Below are 22180 nucleotides of genomic sequence, written 5' to 3'. Positions count from 1 at the left end.
TCATACCATCATCTGTCCAGCCAATGCATTTGCTTATCCCCAAAGATGCGGTTGTTGCTACTTTGGTAATTCCGGCTGCAGACCTCAACAGCGTTTGTCCTTTCTCCATTTGGGACTGGACAGTAGTCATGGTGGATGTCAGTCTACAGGGCTGGGGGTCGTGATTTTTCAGTGACTCCTACAGGTGCTATAGTTCCAAGGAGTCAATGTTTTGTAACGAAGACTGTTATTAAACACTTTTGTAAAAGCACAACTTCTCCTAATAGGAAAGTAGTTAAGTATTTGTTGCCATATTTTAACCATTAGGAAGGAAACAAAAGCTCCATTGTGATGGAAGAACTCAAAGTAATCATGTGTTGGGCATAAATAAAAGTTTCAGCTTTTTCGGCAGCATTTGTTCTAGATGTAGAGAACTGTGAAGCCAATAATGTATTGCATGTCGGACTATGGACTTTCATCTTGAAGTTTTTCTACAGATGGTCTAGAAGTAGGGGACATGATGGCATCTCATTTGAACCACAAAGGAGACTGCTGTCGTCTAGATAAGGGATCCATATCAGCCCTGTGGAATTTTCATATAGATTACCTATTCCGAGTAACTAAGCAACTATAGGTCTCAAAAGTGTAAAAGGGAAGGAGCTCAACCTATATGTTTTCACTGCTGGCTTCCCGAAAGCAGGCTAATCATTGGGGATTTGTGAGAGCAAGAGAAGATATTTAACGTGAAATCCACTTGTTGGCCACAAGGACGACCACCCATTTTATATTCTGGTCTGCCTTTGATTTGCGCTTTTTGTTGTTGTTCCATATCCTTCATGTTTCTCCCTCCCTTTTGACTACCTCCCAATCTCTCTCTGGTACTGGGCTGATTTAAAAAGAGAGAAGACAAAAAAAAATAAAAATAGGATTTACCTTGCTCCCGGCTAGGTGATGTAGATGAGGAGGACTTCAGTGAATGCCTCATGTCCTGCCTGTCCTTTATATCCCACGGTACCAATGTTGCACAGTGGGATTTCAGTAAATGTTTTAACTACAATAATTCCTTCTACACTTTACAACAATGGTGGCACTACAAATCCTGGCAACCTTGCACACCTAAAAGCTGGATAGCTGCAGGTTACCTAGATAATGCTCCTCAGGATTGTCTGTTATCAGAATTGTCTACTACATATTTCCATCGTCCAATTTTTTTTTTACCTCATGTTCACAAAAGAGATGTTCATGTTTCCACTATGCCCTTTTTGCCTTTCCCCAGAATCACTGGACAAGTGGGAACGACTGACCGTAGCAGATGCGTTAGAACCTGTGCAGTTTGAGGATGGACAGAAAATTGTGATGCAAGGCGAGCCTGGGGATGAGTTCTTCATTATCCTGGAGGTGAGTCACAGAGTAAACCCCTTCATGCTCACAGAAGTACACTGCAGTGATTTGAGCTGCGCTGCCACTTAAAGCAGTGAATAAAAATGTCCACTTTAAAATGGCTGCAGAACAGGCCCTGGGCAGGTGGACAAATGCAGAGCCACATAGTCTATGTTTGCGACTTCTCATTGTCATTGGGGTTGAGGGGGTGATAATAATAGATTGTAATGCAGCCTTTAAAAATTGACATTGTTTGTTGGGACTTGTCTTTAGATGGCATTGTGTACTATGCCAGTCTATGGTGTACTCTTTCTGCTGTCCATCTGGTCTTAGGATAATGTTGATGTGATCCAGGCACCAAACAGTTAAACTTTCAGCTCCCTGGATGCCTTTGATCCTCCTACATATATGCCGTCGGCTTTCAGTTGTTCGTTTGGTGCGAAAGGATTCAGACGCACTTTTGTAACAGGGGACTGCGCCCAAACTTTTATTTTATGTTTTATTTTTATTTACTATGTTTTTCAGTTAACCGTGCTGAGCATCTGTATTAAGACGCATGCACTGCGACTCCGTCTACCTCCGCCGGGCCGCAACACCAGTAACGTCTATGGTGATTTCGTCAGGTCACGGCAGAACTTGCTAGCAGCGATGCTGGGGCCTGGACTGCATCTGGACGCACAGAGAATTGTGCGTGGCAGGCCTTGCTTCCGGTGCTGGAGATACACCGGAAGCCGCTGCAGTGAGGGCCCGGTGTATCCGCTCCCTCACTAGACTACCCGAGACCTTATCATCTGACACCGGGGATCGACAGCAGATGCTTCTGCTGCCATGAGGCCAGCGTACACGGTCGGTTGATGCAGCTTAGGGGAGGTAGGCTCTCCCACAGTAGCTCCTCCCCTGATCCAGACGCAGGTCCATCAAAGGTTTTCACGCGTCTGGGTAGCTCCTCCTACCCTCCTCGTGTAAATGAGACGCTCACAGTCCACTATCAGTGCTCTGCTGAAGCAATTTGGTCTCCGGAGGTTTTTGGGTCAGTTTCCCTGTATACCTCTCTTTTGGGACAGGTATATGGTGCTGTATATCCTATCAAGCCTATCAAGTGTTTTGAGCAGTTGATTCAGAGTCTATTGCAACTAAATTACATAGAGTGCATCCGGATAGTATTCACAGCGCTTCACTTTTTCCACATGTTACAGCCTTATTCCAAAATGTAATAAATTAATTTTTGTCCTCGAAATTCTACACACAATATCCCATAATGACAATGTGTAAAAAGTTTTCTTTGAGATTTTTGCAAATTTAATAAAAAAAAAAAAAGAAAAATCACTTGTACATAAGTATTCACAGCCTTTGCCATGAAGCTCAAAATTGAGCTCAGGTGCATCCTGTTTCCACTGATCATCCTTGAGATGTTCCTACAGCTTAATTGGAGTCCACCTGTGGTAAATTCAGTTGATTGGACATATATAGACAGGTGTATACCTTTCAAAATCAAGGTCCCAAACTTGACAGTGCATGTTAGAGCACAAACCAAGCATGAAGTCCAAGGAATTGTCTGTAGACCTCAGAGACAGGACTGCCTCGAGGCACAAATCTGGGGAAGGGTACAGAAAAATATCTGCTGCTTTGAATGAGCACAGTGGCCTCCATCATCCGTAAATGGAAGAAGTTTGGAACCACCAGGAATCTTCCTAGAGCTGGCCGGCTGTCTAAACTGAGCGATCGGAGCAAAAGGGCCCTAGTCAGGGAGGTGACCAAGAACCCGATGGTCACTCTGTCAGAGCTACAGCATTCCTCTGTGGAGAGAGGAGAACCTTCCAGAAGGACAATCCTCTCTGAAGCAATCCACCAATCAGGCCAGTATGGGTAGAGTGGCCAGATGGAAGCCACTCCTTAGTAAAAAGCACATGGCAGCCCGCCTGGAGATTGCCAAAATGCATCTGGAGGACACTCAGACCATGAGAAACAAAATTCTCTGGTCTGATGAGACAAAGATTGAACTCTTTGGCGTGAATGCCAGGCGTTATGTTTGGAGTAAACCAGGCATCGCTCATCACCAGGCCAATACCATCCCTACAGTGAAGCATGGTGGTGGCAGCAGCATGCTGTGGGGATGTTTTTCAGCGGCAGGAACTGGGAGACTAGTCAGGATAGAGGGAAAGATGAATGCAGCAATGTACAGAGACATCCTGGACAACCTGCTCCAGAGCGCTCTTGACCTCAGACTGGGGCGATTGGTTCATCTTTCAGCTGGACAAAGACCCTAAGCACACAGACAAGATATCAAAGGAGTGGCTTCAGGACAACTCTGTGAATGTCCTTGAGTGGCCCAGCCAGAGCCCAGACTTGAATCTGATTGAACATCTCTGGAGAGAGCTGAAAGTGACTGACTGTGCACCGACGCTTCCCCTCCAACCTGATGGAGCTTGAGAGAGGCTGCAGAGAGGAATGGGCGAAACTGCCCAAAGATAGGTGTGCCAAGTTTGTGGCATCATATTCAAAAAGACTTAAGGCTGTAATTGCTGCAAAAGGTGCATCAACAAAGTATTGAGCAAAGGCTGTGAATACTTATGTACATGTGATTTCTTAGTTGTTTTTTCTTTTCAATTAAATTTGCAAAAACCTCTGTTTACACATTGTCATTATGGGGTATTGTGTGCAGAATTTTGAGGACAAATATGAATTTATTCCATTTTGGAATAAGGCTGTAACATAACAAAATGTGGAAAAAGTGAAGCGCTGTGAATAATTTCCAGATGCACTGTATGCATTGTTTGTGACTGTTTGCTAGCTGCTGTGTTGACAGTGCCTTTTATTTCTGACTCAGTTATAACTCACTGTTTATTCTCATCCCTCTGGTACAGGTCGATGTTTTTTTTTTTTTCTGTGTACTTCATATTTACTAATATTTGTGAAGGCTGTCGCATTGCATTGTTACCTGTTATTATGGAATATGCAAAAGGTAAAGGGAAACAGGAGGTTGAGGCCTCTGTGCTGGTTTCAGGTAAATCCTGTTTGGCAGACTTATCCCCTCAAGACTTTATACAGGTTGGTTGGTGTGCTGTCTGTTATAAGAACCACACCACCAGTCCAGTCTACCATCCCCGGTACAGAAGCCATCTTGGGTGTCTCCTTGTCCCAGGTGATGATGCAACTAGTGGATCATTTGGCTACTCCTATACTGCCTCCTTTAATGGGATGCTCACAGCATGATATGTTTGTCCCTCCAATACATCCTTCCTGGTTGGATGTTTATACCCTCTCAGGTCAGAGTATGGGGGCTGTTACAAACAGACCGATAGGCGCTTAAGCCGACGTTAGTTTTTTATTTCTGCTCAGCATGTAGATTCAGACGCATTATTGGAGGAATCAGATGATGCGCTGGGTTCTTCTCCAGAGTCTTGCTCGGGAGAGGAGGAACATCCTTCTACAATGGATGTCTTTTTCTTTGGTAAGGGCTGTCAAATCAATCCCAAGTATATAGGATGATGTGCCGGCTCCTAGAAAGAAGTCTCCAGTATTTAAACACCAGAAGATGGTAAAACCTGACTTTCCTAAATCTGAAGGAGGGGGAAGGGCCAGTCGGCTCGCTGAACGTATGGAAGAGGCATGGAGTAACTCTGATAAATGGAAAGATTTGCATCTTTGTATCCTTTCCCAGCTACTGAATGTGCTAAGTTTGATTGCGGAGCAATTTGCGCACTCACAATGACATGTTTTCTCAGGTGACACATGTAGTCAGGAATGCTACATTGCTTATTCCGTCAGCATCTCCTCTTAAAGATCCTACAGATTAAGAATATTGAAACATGTCTTAAAGAAGTATTTTTTATCATATAGAGCTTTTACTCGACCAGCTTTGGCTGGGACTTGGGTGTCAAGGCTATTGAAGAATGGACGGTGGCATTGGAGGATAGCTGATCTATATTCCCACATACGGGAATCTGCCCCTATTTGGGAGAATCTGCAGTAGATGCTGGGCTCCTAGCTTCTAAAGTATCGTCAGCCTCTGTTGTGGCTCGTAGAGCCTTTTTGCTTAAGGTCTTGGAAAGCAGATACAGGTCAAAGAAGGCTCTGGAAACCTTACTTTGCAAATATACTTTTGGAGCAGAATTAGATAAGATACTGGCTACTCTGGCAGCTTCAAATTCTGCAGGTTTGCCATCAACGGCTACATTAGTCTAGGAAGTCTTTGCAGGACCACCAAGCAAACTAAGAGGTCCTGGTCGGCCAGATGTCCAGCTTCTAAGCCGGCCGACAAACCCTCTGCCTGTTGGTGCGGGCCTCCTCCTGGGGGGGGGCCTAGGATGGGAGGCCAACTTCAATTTGCGGACTACTGGCATCAAATAACAGACGCCTGGGTCCGTGAAGTGGTTTTTCAGGGGTATGCTCTCACTTTTTAGAGATCTATTCCCCAGAAGTTTTTTGCACTAATTACTACATCGGAGTCTATCATGAATTTGGCCCTACAGGAGGCCATTTACTCACTGCTGCTGGCAGGGATGATAATCCCGTGGTTCAACAAGGAATGGATTATTATTCCAATTTATTCTTGGTTCAGAAACAGAATGGGTCTCATCGCCCTATTCTAAATCTGAAAACCCTCATCAGGGTTATACGTGTAACCAAGTTCTGTATATAAACTCTTCGATCAATGGAACCTGGGGATTTTTTTGGGCTTTTATGGACATTCGGGGCGTACTTCCATTTGGCGATTAAGCCATCTCGCCAACAATTTCTATGGGATGCTGTCCTGAAATGACATTACCAATTGTAGGCACTGCACTTTGGATTCTCGACAGCCCCGCGGGTCTTCACCAAAATAATGGCAGTGATGACGGCCTAATTCAGACTTCAGGGAATCAGAATACGGCCATACCTGGGCGAGTCTTCTGATAATGACAGTCTCCAGTAATTTTTACAACACCCTCTCCAACTGACATGGCCTGCCTACAGAAGCACGGCTGGTTAATCGATTGGAAGAAATCTTCTCTGTCTCCAATTCAGCGGATTGCACATCTGGGGGCGCTTCTGGATTATCGGGCATAAAGGGTGTTTCTGCTAGATGACAAGACTGTTGCCTTGTCGCAATGACAAGACTGTGGCCTTGTCATTGCGAGTGCGCAAATTGCTCCGCAATCAAAGAGTATCCATGCTATCAGCAATGCAGGTCTTGGGGGTAGATGGTATCCACCTTCAGCATGGTGGAATATGGTCAGTTCCATTCCAGGCCTTTGCAGCAATTGATTCTCTCCAGATGGAAAGGACAGTATCCTCTAACACAGTACCAGAGGATTGATCCCTCCCCCTCCTGTTCTGGATCCAAGATGGGGTGCTTTTCACCACGGACGCCAGTCTTCGTGGATGAGGAGAGGTGACAGGTCCTCACACTTTTCAAGGAAAATGGACAAATCAGGAAAGTCATCTGCCCATAAACATTGTGGAGCTTCAAGCAGTATACAAAACACTCGTCGTGGCACTGCACTTATATCCTGCCAGTGTGATTTACGATTTAGTGCCTATTTGCAACTATATATGCATGTAGATCTTACCAAACGTATGTGTTTAGGTAATTGAGTTTAATGCCCTTTTGCAAATATATTGCATGCATTTTATGTGACTTATGCTAACTCTGCTATAAAAAAAAAAAATTGTTTTCTTTTGTTTTTTTTTCTAACCCCCAACTACCTGGTGTAAGTGGTTAGAGAGTCTTCACATTTATTTTTTTTATCTGTGAAGGGGATCACATTGCATTGTTAACACTACACTGGTTGTAGGTTACATGCAAGTATTTCCCATGTCTCAGGACAAGGGTAAACAGAAGACTGTTGTCTGTGTGCTGGTTTCATGTAAATCCTGTGCAGTTGGCCTCTCAGGATTCCATACAGGATGGACTGTGTGTTGATTGTTATACACCACAACAGTCCACCTCGCCAGCACCTGTTCAGGGGTCACCTTGAATGTCCTCCTGGTCTCAGGTTATGATGCAGTTAGTGGACCACTTTTCCCCCGCACTGCCTCCCACTTTTGATTACCCACAATGATTACAGCCTGCTATATTTCCTCTTACCATACATCATTCCTGCATGGAGGGTTATGTCGACTCAGTTCAGAATCTGGCTTTTAGTATCTACCTATCTGCAGATGTTAGTCAAATAAGGCATCAGCCGTCTAAGCATATAGATGAACTGCACCATCCTCTCAGTCCACCCTGCTTTCAGATTCTGATATATTATCTGAGGAGGCAGAGGATACACAGGTTTCTCCCTCTGGATCTATCTCGGAGAGGGGGAGCGTCATTCATTAGTGGATGTTCCTCTTTAGCAGGGGCGGTTGATTCAATCCTCATTATAGGAAGTACCAGCTCCTAAAGCCTAAAAAAACCTGGTGTTCAGACATCAGAAGGTGATTTAGGCTGGATTCCCTCCATCTGAACCGCTCACTGAGCTTATGGGGGTAGCATGGAACACTCCAGATAAACTTTTCCAGATTCCAAAAAGACTGCTGTCTTTTTACCCTCTATCACAGGGAGAGTGCATTTGGTGGGAAATCCCCCTCCCTACTGGGGATTCTTGCGTGACGCCTTCCTAAAGTGTTACTCCTCAGAAGGTTGTTTGCACAACTCTCCCATCAGATCCTATCAAGGCCATTCATGCCCTGCTAAATTCAGGGGTGATAATCCCGGATTCCTTTAGCTAACAAGGAAGGAGTTAATACTCCGATTATTTTTTGATTCAGAAGCTAAATCCGTCTCATCACTCTATTCTGAATCTGAAATCTCTCTACAGGTTCACCCATGTGCCCAAGTTCCGCATGGAGACCCTATGTCAGTTATGCTGGCAATGGAACCTGGAGATTTCATGTTTTCCTGGACATACAGGATGCATATCTGCATGTACCTATTGCACTATTCCACCAAGGGTATCTGAGTTTTGCTGTTTGTCAGCAACATTACAATTGCCCTTTGGTCTGTCCACAGCCCCTCGGATGTTTACCAAGATAATGACAGTCATGACTTCTCATCTCAGAAGAAGTCAAGATACTGCCATACTTGGATGACCTCCTGATATATTCAGTCTTCTGAGGTTTTACATCATCTCCAGCTGACCACTGCCTACAGGAGCAGGGCTGGATAATCATTTGGAAAAAGTCTTCTGTTTCTCCAACACAGCAGATGGTACATCTGAGGGCGCTGCTGGATTCCCTGACACAAAGGGTTTTTCTACCAGTGGACAATTTTTCTGCTTTACAATTGCGGGTGCGTAAATTGCTCCGCAATCCGAGGGTATCCATCCATTTTACAACACCCTCTCCAACTGACATGGCCTGCCTACAGAAGCACGGCTGGTTAATCGATTGGAAGAAATCTTCTCTGTCTCCAATACAGCGGATGGCACGTCTGGGGGCGCTTCTGGATTCTTGGGCATAAAGGGTGTTTCTGCTAGAGGACAAGACTGTGGCCTTGTCATTGCGACTGCGCAAATTGCTCTGCAGTCAAAGAGTATCCATTCTATCAGCAATGCAGGTCCTGGGGTCCATGGTATCCACCTTCAACATGGTGGAATATGCCCAGTTCCATTCCAGGCCTCTACAAAAATTGATTCTCTCCAGATGGAATGGACAGCATCATCTTATAAAGTCTCAGAGGATCCTTCTCACTCCAGAGGTTCATCACTCCCTCCTGTGGTGGCTGAGAAAGGATCATTTAAACAAAGGGCGCCCATTCTAGAGTCCATATTGGGTGCTTCTCACACGGATGCCAGCCTTCGCGGATAGGGGGCAGTGACAGGTCATCACACCTTTTAGGGAAGATGGACAAATCAAGAAAGTCATCTGCCAATAAACCTTCTGGAACTGCGAGCAGTATACAGAGCACTGATCATGGCACAGGACCTGCTCCAGGGAAGGCCTGTCCAGATCCAGTCTGACAATGCTACTGCAGTGGCCTGCCTCAATCATCAAGAAGTTAAGCAGCCATGAAAGAAGTGACAAAGGTTCTGATTTGAGCAGAACGTCATCTTCTGGCCATCTCGGCAATATTCATACTGAGAGTGCTAATTTGGGAAGCAGACTTCCTGAGTTGCCAGGACATACACGTCGGAGGGTGGTCTCGCCATCCGTGAGTGTTTCAGCTCCTGGTAAACAAATGGGGCCTACCGGAGATAGATCTCATGGCATCACACCACAAGGTCCCAAAGTACGGGTCCAGGTCCAGAGACCCATCAGCAGCATACGTGGATGCACTGGCAGTGAGATGGAACTTCAAGCTAGCGTATCTATTTTCCTCCGATTTCTCTACTCCCAAGAGTTCTCAGGAAATTCAAGCAGGAAGGCACAACGGTAATACTGGTGGCTACGGCTTGGCCCAGACATCATTGTTCCACCGACATACAGAATCTATCCACAGACTGTCCTTTATCCTCTTCCTCTATGGCAGGATCTGCTAACGCAGGGTCCTTGCCTACATCCGGTCTTATCTCGTCTGGCTTTGATGGCATGGCTCTTGAATATTCCATCCTAAGAGAAAAAGGTTTTTCCAGTTCTATAATTCAAACGATGCTTAGGGCACAGAAGCCTACTTCTGCCGGCATCTATTACAGTTTGTTATTCCTTTGGTCAATGGTGTTCCCATAGGAAATTTGATCCTAAGATATTCAAGATTACCAGGGTACTGGCTTTTCTTCAGGCGGGTTTAGACGAAGACAAATAATAAAGGGTAGGTATGAAGAAAATGGCGCTACTTACTGGTCACTAGGAAGTATGGAATCAAAGATGGATGGAAAATACTTATCCGTGTGTAGTGGACGTATATCTGTAACCATTTCCTTTTATATTCGTCGTAATAGGTTTTCCTCATGTGCAATTTTAAAAGGAAAAGGGGAACAATGTGTAGTATGGTTTAGACTATGAATCAATCTAAATAGGGTATACGCCGACTCACAGAATAGAGAGGGGTAGACTCTTATGATAGTGAATCTCTCCACAGATGATCACCAAAAAACTTCCTTTATATATAGGAGAAGATGGAGCAAGAGTGTGTCCAAACTAACTGTCACAGAGGTTGGAGTGACGCCCTCTCTTTTTCTCAATTTCTATGCTTCGGTGAGAGTAAAATCTCACACGCCTAACTTGCATAGACAGAAGTCCATAACTTTCATTGAAGGGTATCTTTGGTATATTCCTTTCCAAACTCAATAACAACAAGAAGAAGCTGGATATTATAGAATGTAACACAACTTTACTCACTAGGTGTAAGCATGCATATCATGGTTTCTTTATCCTCCAGGAAAAAAACTGCGTACCGTTACTCACGTGGTCATCGTTATGTACTGTAGACTCCCATAAAGGTATCTTTTTGCCAGTAGATTTCATTCAACAATTGGAGGATCCGCGCATAAAGGGATCACACTATTTATTGACAAACATAAATATAAAAACTGACAAATCACTATTGATTCTAAAAAAAAAAAAAAAAAGGGGTTGATTTTAGGGTGAACACCTTCGGCTGGAATCAGTATGTCCCTAGAGAAAAAACACAGGTCCGGATCCTGTGTACAATTTTTTAGAGTGGATCAATAGCCAAAAAGTGGGTCTATAAACTAAAGTGCATTTTTCCGCACTATCTGTCTGGTTCCAGAAGAAGATTGCTTCAATACCAGATGTTACAATTTTTTTTTACCAAGGAGTTCTGCGAGTTTTAGCCTCCTTTTTGGTTCCACTGGTAGCACCTTGGGATTTGTCTTTGGTTCTTAAGGGGCTACAGGCTCCCCCATTTGAACCTTTGGACTTAACAGCGAAGACACTTTTTCTACTAGCTATCTTGTCGCTCTCCATTTTTGATTTTTCACCAGGATAAAGCTGTTCTTCGTACAAGGGAGGGTTTCCTTCCTAAGGTAGTTTCCCGATTTATGTGAACGAAGAAATTGTTCCAGCTTTTCAGACTCCAGACCTTTCTGTAGGTGAAGTCTCCCTGGATGTAGCTCGTGCTCTCCGGATTTATGTGGAGCGTACAAACTCAGTTGGAAAATAAGTTGCTCTCTTTGTATTGTGTGGTTTCCACAAACGAAGATGGCCAGCTAATAAGCAGACACTGGCTCGATAGTTACGTATGACTATCTCTCAGGTGTTACACACAAGCTGATCTCCCTGTCCCAAGCACGGTGACAGCACATTCTACTCGTTCTGTAGGGCCATCATGGGCATTTAGTCGTGGTGCCTCTGCTGAGCAATTGTGCAAGGCAGCCACGTGGTCTTCTGTCCACACTTTTCTTTGGTTTTATGCCTTTGATACTTTTGCCTCTCAGGATGCTTCCTTTGGGTGACGAGTTCTCCTTTCTGCTCAGGAGCGTCCCCCACCCTAGGGGAACTGCTTTATGACATCCCCATGGGATCCCTATGGACCCCAAAGAAGAAAATTAGCGTTATGGTAGACTTACCTAGATATCTCCTTTTTCTTCGAGGCCGATAGGATCCACAGGGCACCCACCCTGACGCATCTGGCTTCATTGGGAGATTTTTTTTTTGGTCACAAATGCTCTCATTTTTGCGTAAAGGCGGGTATCCACTACAAGATCTGAAAACGACTGCACGATTACGACATTGTAAACGTGCAGTCGTTTGTCAGTCGTGTGATGAGCCTGCACTGAACGAGCAGTCGTTCAGTGCAGGGTCATCAATCATCTGGAAACATGCTGAACCTGACGATATTGTCAGGTTGACCAGCATGTTGGAAAAATGATAGATGTCTAAATGACCAGCGGGCACGCGCATTGCTGGTCGTTTTAGACACTTTTGCAAACGATCAAACGACCGTTATCGTTCATAAAAATTGCTAAGTGGATATCCCCCTTTAGAGTGCTTTTGGCGTACGATTGTTCTTCCTTTCCTCTTTCCTTTTTCCTGCCTTGAGGCTTGTTAACTAAACTGAAATCCTATGGCTAGGGGCGGGGTATATATGGAGGAGGACCTGGGGCATTCTGGGAGCTGAAGCTTTAACTGTTTGGTGCTTGGTCTTCCAACCATATAATTCCATCCCCCCGCCCCCACCTTGGTATCCCTATGGACCTCGTAGAAAAGGAGTTATCTAGGTAAGTCTACCATAACTAATTTTCCTACCTGAAATGTTTTACAGCTGACATTGCACAGAAAGGTGTCTATTTTAGGCTAATACACCCTCTGGCTGTCACGTTTTACATATACATCCATAGGGGATTAATTAGCAGATTGTTATCAAATGTGATCTTGGGCCAAATGTCATAGGGTGAGAGTTTAGCAGTAAACTCTCACATTGGTCGAGTTTTATCTTCGAAATGGGATAATATTTGGATGAGAGTTTTTAAATTGTGAGGGTCTAAAAACATGTAAGTTTCCATGTTCTCGGACTCTTACATTGGGCGAGGTTAAAAAGTGAGTTTACTGCTAGAGTCTGAGAACATGGAAACGCACGTTTTTAGACTCAGAAAACTCTCACAATTTTAACTCTCATCCAGATGTTTTCCCATTTTGAAGATAAAACTCGACCAAAGCTCTCACCCTATTACATTTGTGTTAATACTACAAATGTTTATTCAACAACAAAAGATGGATTGTCATGTGGTGAAATGTAGTAATACATCTTAATATAAACCATTCAGTGACTTCTAAGTAGCTGTTTTCGATATGTCTGTATATTTATCTGGTAGCATTCTACATGCTCCCTTATTTTCTGCTTTGTGAATGACGTTCACAGCAGTAACCTCAAAAGTAGAAACTTTTCAAAGTATATCTAAATTAATGAAAAATAGAAAATGTTTTGCTTAAACTTCCATTTCAATGTGTTTGGTGTTCTTCATAGGGTACTGCAGCTGTGCTCCAGCGTCGTTCTGAGAATGAGGAGTTTGTGGAGGTGGGCCGACTGGGTCCTTCTGATTATTTTGGTGAGTTGCATCTTTGTGTTGAGCACCTGGAGTCCAGAGATGATGATGATCATAAATGTCACTGAGTGCAGAGTATTATTTGGCATCCAACAAAATGATGCTGATGTATTAGTCTTTACATGCACATAAAGGGGCTGATACTTTTTTTTTGCTTTGCTCCCAAATCAGTAAGGAACGAACAGTGTTGTAATGCAAGGGGGTGAAATACATTTATTGTTTTTGCATGCAGGGTAAATACTGGCTGCTTTTGCATGTAGCCCACAAATGCTGCACAGCTTTATTATTAGACTGCAATTTCGATTTAAAGTTTGGACACACCCCTCTCACATATAAATCTCTCTGCACGTTTATATCTGCCGCTGCCATGCAACATGGTTTTACCAAGGTGCAAAGTTATTTGCTCTTTTTTGTATTACTCCCAGAATGTGACTAAACACCACCACTGCTTTGTGCTTTAAAAATGTTTGCTTTAAAAGTTTTGTGTAGAGAAACCGAAAAGAGATCTCTCAGGGGTCTATTTATCGTGTCCCTCATTTTTGCCCCAGACTGCGCATGCGCAAGTGTTACTTACTGGAGAGGGATCCCTTCCCAAAAGTCGCAGTGTTCGCATCCATCTCTCTTTTTACACCACTAGAATGTCTGCTGAATGCCTCCTACCTCTTGTTTACATACAATATTACTGTGCTACTCTATAACCATGGCATCCCCTGCTGGATGTCCCCTACCTCTTGTTTACATAGAATACTACTGTGCTACCATATTACCATGGCTTCCCCTGCTGGATGTCTCCTACCTCTCATGAACACAGATTATTACTGTGCTACACTATAACCATGGCATCCCCGGCTGGATGTCCCCTACCTCTTGTTTACATAGAATACTACTGTGCTAATATATTACCATGGCTTCCCCTGCTGGATGTCCCCTTCCTCTTGTTTACATAGAATACTACTGTGCTACTCTATAACCATGGCATCCCCTGCTGGATGTCCCCTACCTCTTGTTTACATAGAATACTACTGTGCTACCCTATAACCATGGCATCCCCTGCTGGATGTCCCCTACCTCTTGTTTACATAGAATACTACTGTGCTACCCTATAACCATGGCATCCCCTGCTGGATGTCCCCTACCTCTTATTTACATACAATATTACTGTGCTACTCTATAACTATGGCTTCCCCTGCTGGACCTCTCCTACATCTCATGTACACAAATTATTACTGTGCTACTCTATAACCATGGCATCCGCTGCTGGATGTTCCCTACCTCTTATTTACATAGAATACTACTGTGCTACCATATTACCCTGACTTCCCCTGCTGGATGTCTCCTACCTCTCATGAACACAGATTATTACTGTGCTACCTTATAACCATGGCATCCCCTACTGGATGTCCCCTACCTCTTGTTTACATAGAATACTACTGTGCTACCCTATAACCATGGCATCCCCTGCTGGATGTCCCCTACCTCTTATTTACATACAATATTACTGTGCTACTCTATAACTATGGCTTCCCCTGCTGGACCTCTCCTACATCTCATGTACACAAATTATTACTGTGCTACTCTATAACCATGGCATCCGCTGCTGGATGTTCCCTACCTCTTATTTACATAGAATACTACTGTGCTACCATATTACCCTGACTTCCCCTGCTGGATGTCTCCTACCTCTCATGAACACAGATTATTACTGTGCTACACTATAACCATGGCATCCCCTGCTGGATGTCCCCTTCCTCTTATTTCCATAGAATACTACTGTGCTACTCTATAACCATGGCATCCCCTGCTGGATGTCCCCTACCTTTCATGTACACAGATTATTACTGTGATACTCTATAACCATGCCACACTGAGATGGATGTCTCCTACCTCTCATGTACATAGAATACTACTGTAATACCCTATAATTATGCCAACCCTTGCTGGATGTCTACTACCTCTTATGTACATAGGATACATCAGCAGGAGATGGCATGGTTATAGAGTAGCACAATAATATTCTACCTCTTATGCACATAGATTATTACTGTGCTACCTTATAACTTTGCCATCTCCTGCTGATGCATCCTGCTCTGATATACATGGAATACTGCTGTGCTACCTTACAACCATGCTGTTCCGTTTTAGATGTCTCCTACCTTTGATGTACATTGCAAACTACTGTGCTACCCTATAACCATGCCATTCATGCTGGATGTCTCCTACCTCGGATGTACATTGAATGCTGCTGTGCAACCCTATAATAATGTCATCTCCTGCTGGATGTCTCCTACCTTTGATGTACATAAAGCACTACTGTGCTACCCTATAACCATGCCGCGTCTCCTTTTGGATGTCCCCTACCTCTCATGTACATAGATTATTACTGTGCTACCCTATAACCATGCCATACCCTGCTGGACCTCTCATGTACATAAAGCACTACTGTACTACCCTATAACCATGCCATACCCTGCTGGACGTCTCCTACCTCTCATGTACATAAAGCACTACTATGCTACCATATAACCATGCCATACCATGCTGGATCTCACCTACCTCTCATGTACATAAAGCACTACTGTGCTACCCTATAACCATGCCATACCCTGCTGGACGTCTCCTACCTCTCATGTACATAAAGCACTACTGTGCTACCATATAACCATGCCATACCCTGCTGGATATCTCCTACCTTTTATGTTCATAGAATACTACTGTGCTACTTTGTAACTATGCCATCCTGTCAATCCTGCTGACCTTAGAAACCTGCCCTTGGGGCAGTCCCTTTGCTTTATGTGCACACTATATAGGTTGTGCTCCTTTATGCCTTGATTTCACAGATCAGAAACCGATGTAAAGTTGTTGGTTTCAGAGCCCCAAACAATCTGATAATTAATTTAATCCAACATTTAATCTAAAATTCAGTAGAATATTTCTCTAGTTGCTTCTCAGGTAGGGACATTTTGACAACTACACGAAAACCATTTTTGGGGTGTAGAATGTTTGCGACACATTGGCCAGATTTTTGCCCTCTTATTTATTTCTGGTATTGATTTTTAATTGTTATGACAATCTCATTCTCTTGTATCCTGTTTTCCTCCTCCCAGTTTATTTTTTTCATTGCAAAATTCTCAAATGGTTTAAAAATAAAATATAAAAGTGTTCCTACAGTAAAGGATATTTTGTTGCCTTTTCTTTTCAGGTGAAATTGCTCTGCTGATGAATCGACCCCGAGCAGCCACTGTGGTAGCTCGTGGGCCATTGAAATGTGTGAAGCTGGACCGCCCACGCTTTGAACGTGTCCTGGGGCCCTGCTCCGATATCTTGAAGAGAAACATCCAGCAGTACAACAGCTTTGTGTCACTGTCTGTCTGAATCCCCCTTCTGCCCACACCCTACACCTCTGCAGATAGCTTGTGCACCACGTCACCATTGCACCGCTTTACCTCCACGACGCATCACCACCGCACCCTCCACCTCCGCAGATTGCTTGTGCGTCATGGCACCTCCGAACCTGCCTGTCTCAAGAAGAGGACAAGCTGGAAAGCCTCCGCCCTTTTTTATTTTAAGAGTCATTTTCTATTTCCTCTTAACACTTGAGCTTGCCAGTCTGTTCTGGTTGTGGAGGGAAGTACTGGTGCTGCCCATTTAGATCTACAGTGAGCTGCAAGGAAGCTTGGTTAGTCAGCAACCTATGACTCGGTAGCCATTTTAAGTACAGCAAGCCACTGCCTGTAGGAAATATTGTACAACTGATTGTTTCATTGTGTAGTAGTGGTTTTCAGATAAGAGTAGCCTCAGCCATTAAGACTACAACACAAAAAAGTGATGTTCATCTTGCATTAGTGTTATCACCACAGTTTAGCCCTGCAGGTCACTTTAGTCCTAGCTGACATCATATTTCTGCACTCTTGGAAATCTGTGACCGCTTTTCCAGTGAAATTCCAGTGTGCTATTTCTGTAATGAGGGCCGAGCATTGATTCGTTTCTATTGTTGTGTGGGGGGCTGGCAGCTTTTACAAGTGGAAGCTTTTTTTTTTTTTTTTTTAACATGACTTGTATTTTTCAATGCGTTTTTACTTTGCGGTCACACACACAATGGTATCCTGTCTGTCTTGTCTCACATTTTACGTATGCAGGGACTGTCTTTGCGGAGTCCACTACTTTATTCATTTCTTCTTGAAGTCTGGTCATCCATTGGATCCTAATTAGAATAAGTTTGTTTCTAACTTAATTAAATATGATTTTAATGGCAGTTTGGAGAGGAGGTTATGTTTCGTTTTGGAATTTAAAAAGATTGTGATAATCATAGTGCCCGCAAGTCCATCCTGTGTTGTTGGGGTGACCCTGTGCAGGATGCAGCCTGTCTACTGCAGTCAATATTAACAAGAACGCATGAAAATGTTATATATGGAAGGAGATCTTTTCAGAGCTGGTTTCCTTGTGTCATTCTTTTGTTGTTTGATTAATTTAGTAATTTGATTCCTTAGGTGATGGGTGAGGAGTTTCTTTTTGGAGAGGTGATAGGATTTAGGGGTAAAGCAGGGTTACCAGACACCAGCAATGCACCTGCTATGTAGACTGGTAGAAATGTAGGTCACAGTCCGTCAGCCAGGTCAGTGTAGCAGAGCTGAGTTAGTGATCTCTTCAATGCAAGTGTCCTGCCGTTTAATTTTTGGTCAACATTTGTGTTTTGATCAGTAATTCAATTCTACCTTCTGTGAGTTCTATTCAACATCCTTTCAAAACCTAATGAGTCCCCAGAATTTTTTATTTTCTTTTTTTTAATGCTAATTAATAAAGATGTATTTTAAATTGTCTCAATGCATAGGAAAATTCAAGCTTCTTAATACAGCTGGGGGAAAGACTTGGATGATTTTTTAAAGATTTGCAGTTTTCTGGCAGGGTGGTCTTATCGGGTGTAGCTGAGCTGTTACGGCTCTTTCCCACAGGATCTGATAGATCGATATCTATCTATATTCCTGCACACACACACACACACACACACACAGTAGATTTTATTTTGTCACTCTTAATCTCTACATGTGTCTGCGTTTGGCATTTTCTCCCGCATCACAACACAACCGGATTTTTAGCTTTGTAGAATATCTGATTTGAACCAGGCCTGCGTGAAGTGAAATATGAATAGCGCACTTTGTTTTATTTCCGTTGTGTGTGCTATCTACACCTATCTGAGACACACGTTCTGTACAATTCTATCTTAGCTGGCACATTTAGGCTCTGAGATTGGTGTCCTAGAGAGGTACCGTCTAGTCTATTTACATAAAGAGGACCATTTTTGTATTGTTACCTGATTATATACGTCTCATTTACTGTATGTGCTAAAATATATCTATTCCTTTTGTTATAGATTTCTCCTAAAAGCAGGTTCAGCAATAAAAATGATTTTAATTCTTAAATTGTCTTTTATCCAGCTATGTAAGTGGCATGTGAAAATGATTTGTGGCTTTCAATTATGCACTTGTATGCATTTTGCTGAATCTAATGGGGCAATGTAAATCTACTTACTGCAAAAATTATTGATATGCCTTCTTTTGGTAGACTTCATTTTTTATCTCTCCCGAATACCCAAAGGCTAATTATATATATATATATATATATATATATATATATATATATATATATCTATCTATCTTCCACAGTTAGATACATAGCTTTGTAGAGTCTGTTTGCTTACTTAAGATTCCAGATCTACTGTATCCTCTGCTTGTTGCAGAAAGCAGCCCCCAACACCGCACAATCTGCCTGATGTACTATAAAGGCTATCCAGTTGCATCCTTTTACCGAGTCCTCTGGGGGAGAAACTACCTTCAATACAATGTACTTTCTGTGATTGGTTGTGGCGGTATTGCTTTTTCTTGTGGGATATGGTAGAACTTTCTCACTGCTAGCGGTGTCATGCTGTTGCCTGCTGGTACTGGGTGAGATTGCATCTGGCTTTCTGTACTGTCTGCAGTCTCTTGTCATTTCTTTTTCTGTGAAGTTGATTTGAAACTAGATCTATGCAGCCAGAAAGGAACTGGATGTAGATTCCATGCCAGCAACTCTCTGTGAGACGTGTGGTGCTGACCTGTAATATAGACGCAGGTGGGATTAACCTTTTTGCAGTGGACATTTTTGCTTGGCCAGTTGCTATTTAGGATACTACCACGTGGTGGTAGCAGCAGTATAGATGAAGACTTGACCATAAGAGAATCTGAGGACCTCATTCACAAGATGCAATGAATGGGCACTGCAAAATGCCTTGGCACAGTCCATCCTCCGTAGAACCACCCCTTTAATTAAATAAAATATATGGTTTTCTCCAAAAATACTGTTTGGCTTTGCCTCATTTTATGGTTTAATTCAATCAGTGCTGAGGGGGGCATCTTTATTACACATGTCACTGTGTATGCTTTTTTTTTTGTTAACCTTGTGGAAGGTGCAAATTGTAAAGCAATATTCCGGTTTCTCCTGTAGAGTGGTGATGGTTGTGCTCCCCCTGTCCACAGCAAAGAATGCCCCTTCATTTCCTTCCCTGGCTATTTCAGTCTTCTCACTCTGTAAGTCCCATTGCCCAACTCCTTCCTCTGACTGGTGCACGCTTCTGTTACTCTCTGCCATCATGTTCCATAAATATATGCGTTTGGAGGAGCTGTGCAACAGGATTACCACCCAATAAGGATTATATGCTCTGTGAATTAGGCATGGGGAGGCCAATAGAGTGTTAAACACAAGCCAGCTTTGCGGGTGACTCTCTTGCGTAGTTTCGCACTGCACATGCTCAGTAGTCAACTGTACCCATCTGTGGGCAATTCAGAGTTGTATGCAGCTCAGACATATTTCCAATTGCAGCTAATTATACTGTGCCTTGGGTTGTAGTCAGCATCCTGGCAGACATGATGCCGATGGTCAAAATACCAGCTCCAGAATCCCGACCGCCGGCATCCTGAAGGTATCGGGGGTTAGGCACTAAGGGGTGGGGGAGGATAGGTTCAGGCACCGGTAAGGGTACTTACCTAAAGGTGTCGGGATGCCGCTGTCTGTATTCTGACTGCCGGGATCCCATACCCAACCCCTGTGTATGTATGTGTATACCGTATATGGATTTTCTGGCACTTACTGCGGAGATCTGACCCCGTTGCCCTTTGTGTAGAAGATAGTGGTTACCATCATCTTTATGACAAAGTCACACAATTGGTGAAACTCAGGGATTGAAAGAAACTCAAGATGCCCTGATGAAAATGTGCCAGCACTGAAACATTTGCTTTTGCTACCTCTGGCCTGCCGGTGTCTGGTACTTGATTTATTACAAGTCCAGAAAATGTGTGTTATCATAAACCTAAATTCAGATCGCCCTTCTGCCATATACATGTAACACATGGTACATTACCAGGAATAAGACATTTGTGTATCAAGAAGTTAATAAAAGCACCATTTATATTGATAGTCTTTTGTGCTATTACCCCATAACACAGGGGGAAGGTTTAAGGTAATTGTTCCCATCACAGTCACTTTCCAGCACAGGTTATCTCCAGGGCCAGAACACACAAGGTATAATATAGATTCACCAGGAGAAGATGGTCTGATCCGCAATATGTCGGTGTCCTCCTATGTAAACCTAACTGGAACATGATGCAGTGTATCTGAAATGCTAAGGCCCATGTTTACTAAGTGGGTGTAAAGTTGGAGGCACAGTGTTTGTAGGTGATATGAAAGCACTTAGTAAATATGGCCATATGTTCAGTCTAGAGGCCTCACACTTCTCCCTTAGCTCCTCGTTTTCCTTTGCCAGTTGGTGACAGGAATGGGCTGGTTCTTCTTTAGCACAGCTTCCTCTCCATATCTCTGTACACACTGTGTCACCGCTTGCAGGACTATCTGCAGACGTCTGTCCAGGGCAGCTAAGTGAGGCTCAGTGAGGAAGGCTTCCAGATGATACCCGCTAAAGACTCTCATAACATCGCTCAGCTGGTACTCCAGCAAGGCGAGGAGGCTTAGACGTTGCCATGTGTCCTCTCTCACTCTACAATAGTAAGTCTGCCCCTACTATGGAGGATGTGGACATGGTCTAATATTTTTAGGTAAGTCCTAGTACAGAATTAGGACAGACTTTATAATCCTATAGGAGGAGAATATCAGTGACTAGACCCCAGTAGGAAAGAAAATCTTATCTAGGGTTTGTGAATTGCTTTAAACTAGAAGATGTACAGGCATGTTTTCCGTAATGTAGTAGCTAAGCACTTATGACACCAAACATAGCAAGGATCAATATAAAAATTAAGGATGTCTGTGAACTGTTTTGTATGACAATGTCAGAAAATGGGGACGTGATAGCTTATGGCGGGTTCTCCTTGACTAAGTATAGTGGGTACGGTCACACACTTACAATCATAAGACAGGTGCAAACAAACTAGTAGAATTTAAAAAGGAGGGAGAGATAAATGAAATGCATATATTTTTATGCAGTGTAGGTAAGACTATACACAGTGGTATATGGGAAATGTTATGTTACTGTTTGTTATATACAGGTTGAGTCTCCCATATCCAAAATGCTTGGGACCAGGGGTATTTTGGATAATGGAATATTCTGTATTTTGGAATTTTATGCATATCACAATGAAATATCTTGGGAATGGGACCCAAATATACACACACAATGCATTTGTGTTATATACACCTTAAACACACAGCCTGCAGGTCATTTTATACAATATATTCAATAATTTTGTGGCTCAAGCAAAGTTTGTTCATTATCTCAGTCATGCCAGAAAAATTCTGTATTTCGGAATATTTGGATATGGGAGACTCAGCCTGTAATAGGAAATGTGTAATACTCACAGACAGCACTGGTACAGGGGCGCCAGGATGGAAAGCTAGTCATGGGCGTGTTGCCCAAACCTGTAACACAT

At 43.2% G+C, this 22180-nt stretch overlaps 1 protein-coding gene across 2 annotated transcripts in view; it reads left to right on the top strand.

Annotated features, from left to right (window-relative positions):
* PRKAR1A (protein kinase cAMP-dependent type I regulatory subunit alpha) overlaps positions 1–18688 on the top strand; it is a 50899-nt gene extending 32211 nt beyond the window's left edge. For both annotated transcript variants that reach the window (XM_088482632.1, XM_088482631.1), the window contains exons 9-11: positions 1256–1377; positions 13193–13274; positions 16471–18688. In XM_088482632.1, coding sequence (XP_088338758.1) covers positions 1256–1377; positions 13193–13274; positions 16471–16643 — 377 coding nt within the window. In that variant the 3' untranslated portion in view covers positions 16644–18688. The remainder of the gene's footprint in view (positions 1–1255; positions 1378–13192; positions 13275–16470) is intronic.
* The last annotated feature ends 3492 nt before the right edge of the window (positions 18689–22180 follow it).

Source organism: Taudactylus pleione, unplaced genomic scaffold (genome assembly GCF_031769625.1).
Source record: "Taudactylus pleione unplaced genomic scaffold, aTauple2 ptg000290l, whole genome shotgun sequence".
NCBI lineage: Eukaryota > Metazoa > Chordata > Amphibia > Anura > Myobatrachidae > Taudactylus > Taudactylus pleione.
The sequence above is the reverse complement of the archived record's forward strand: the minus strand, read 5'-3'. Positions and strand labels throughout refer to the sequence as shown.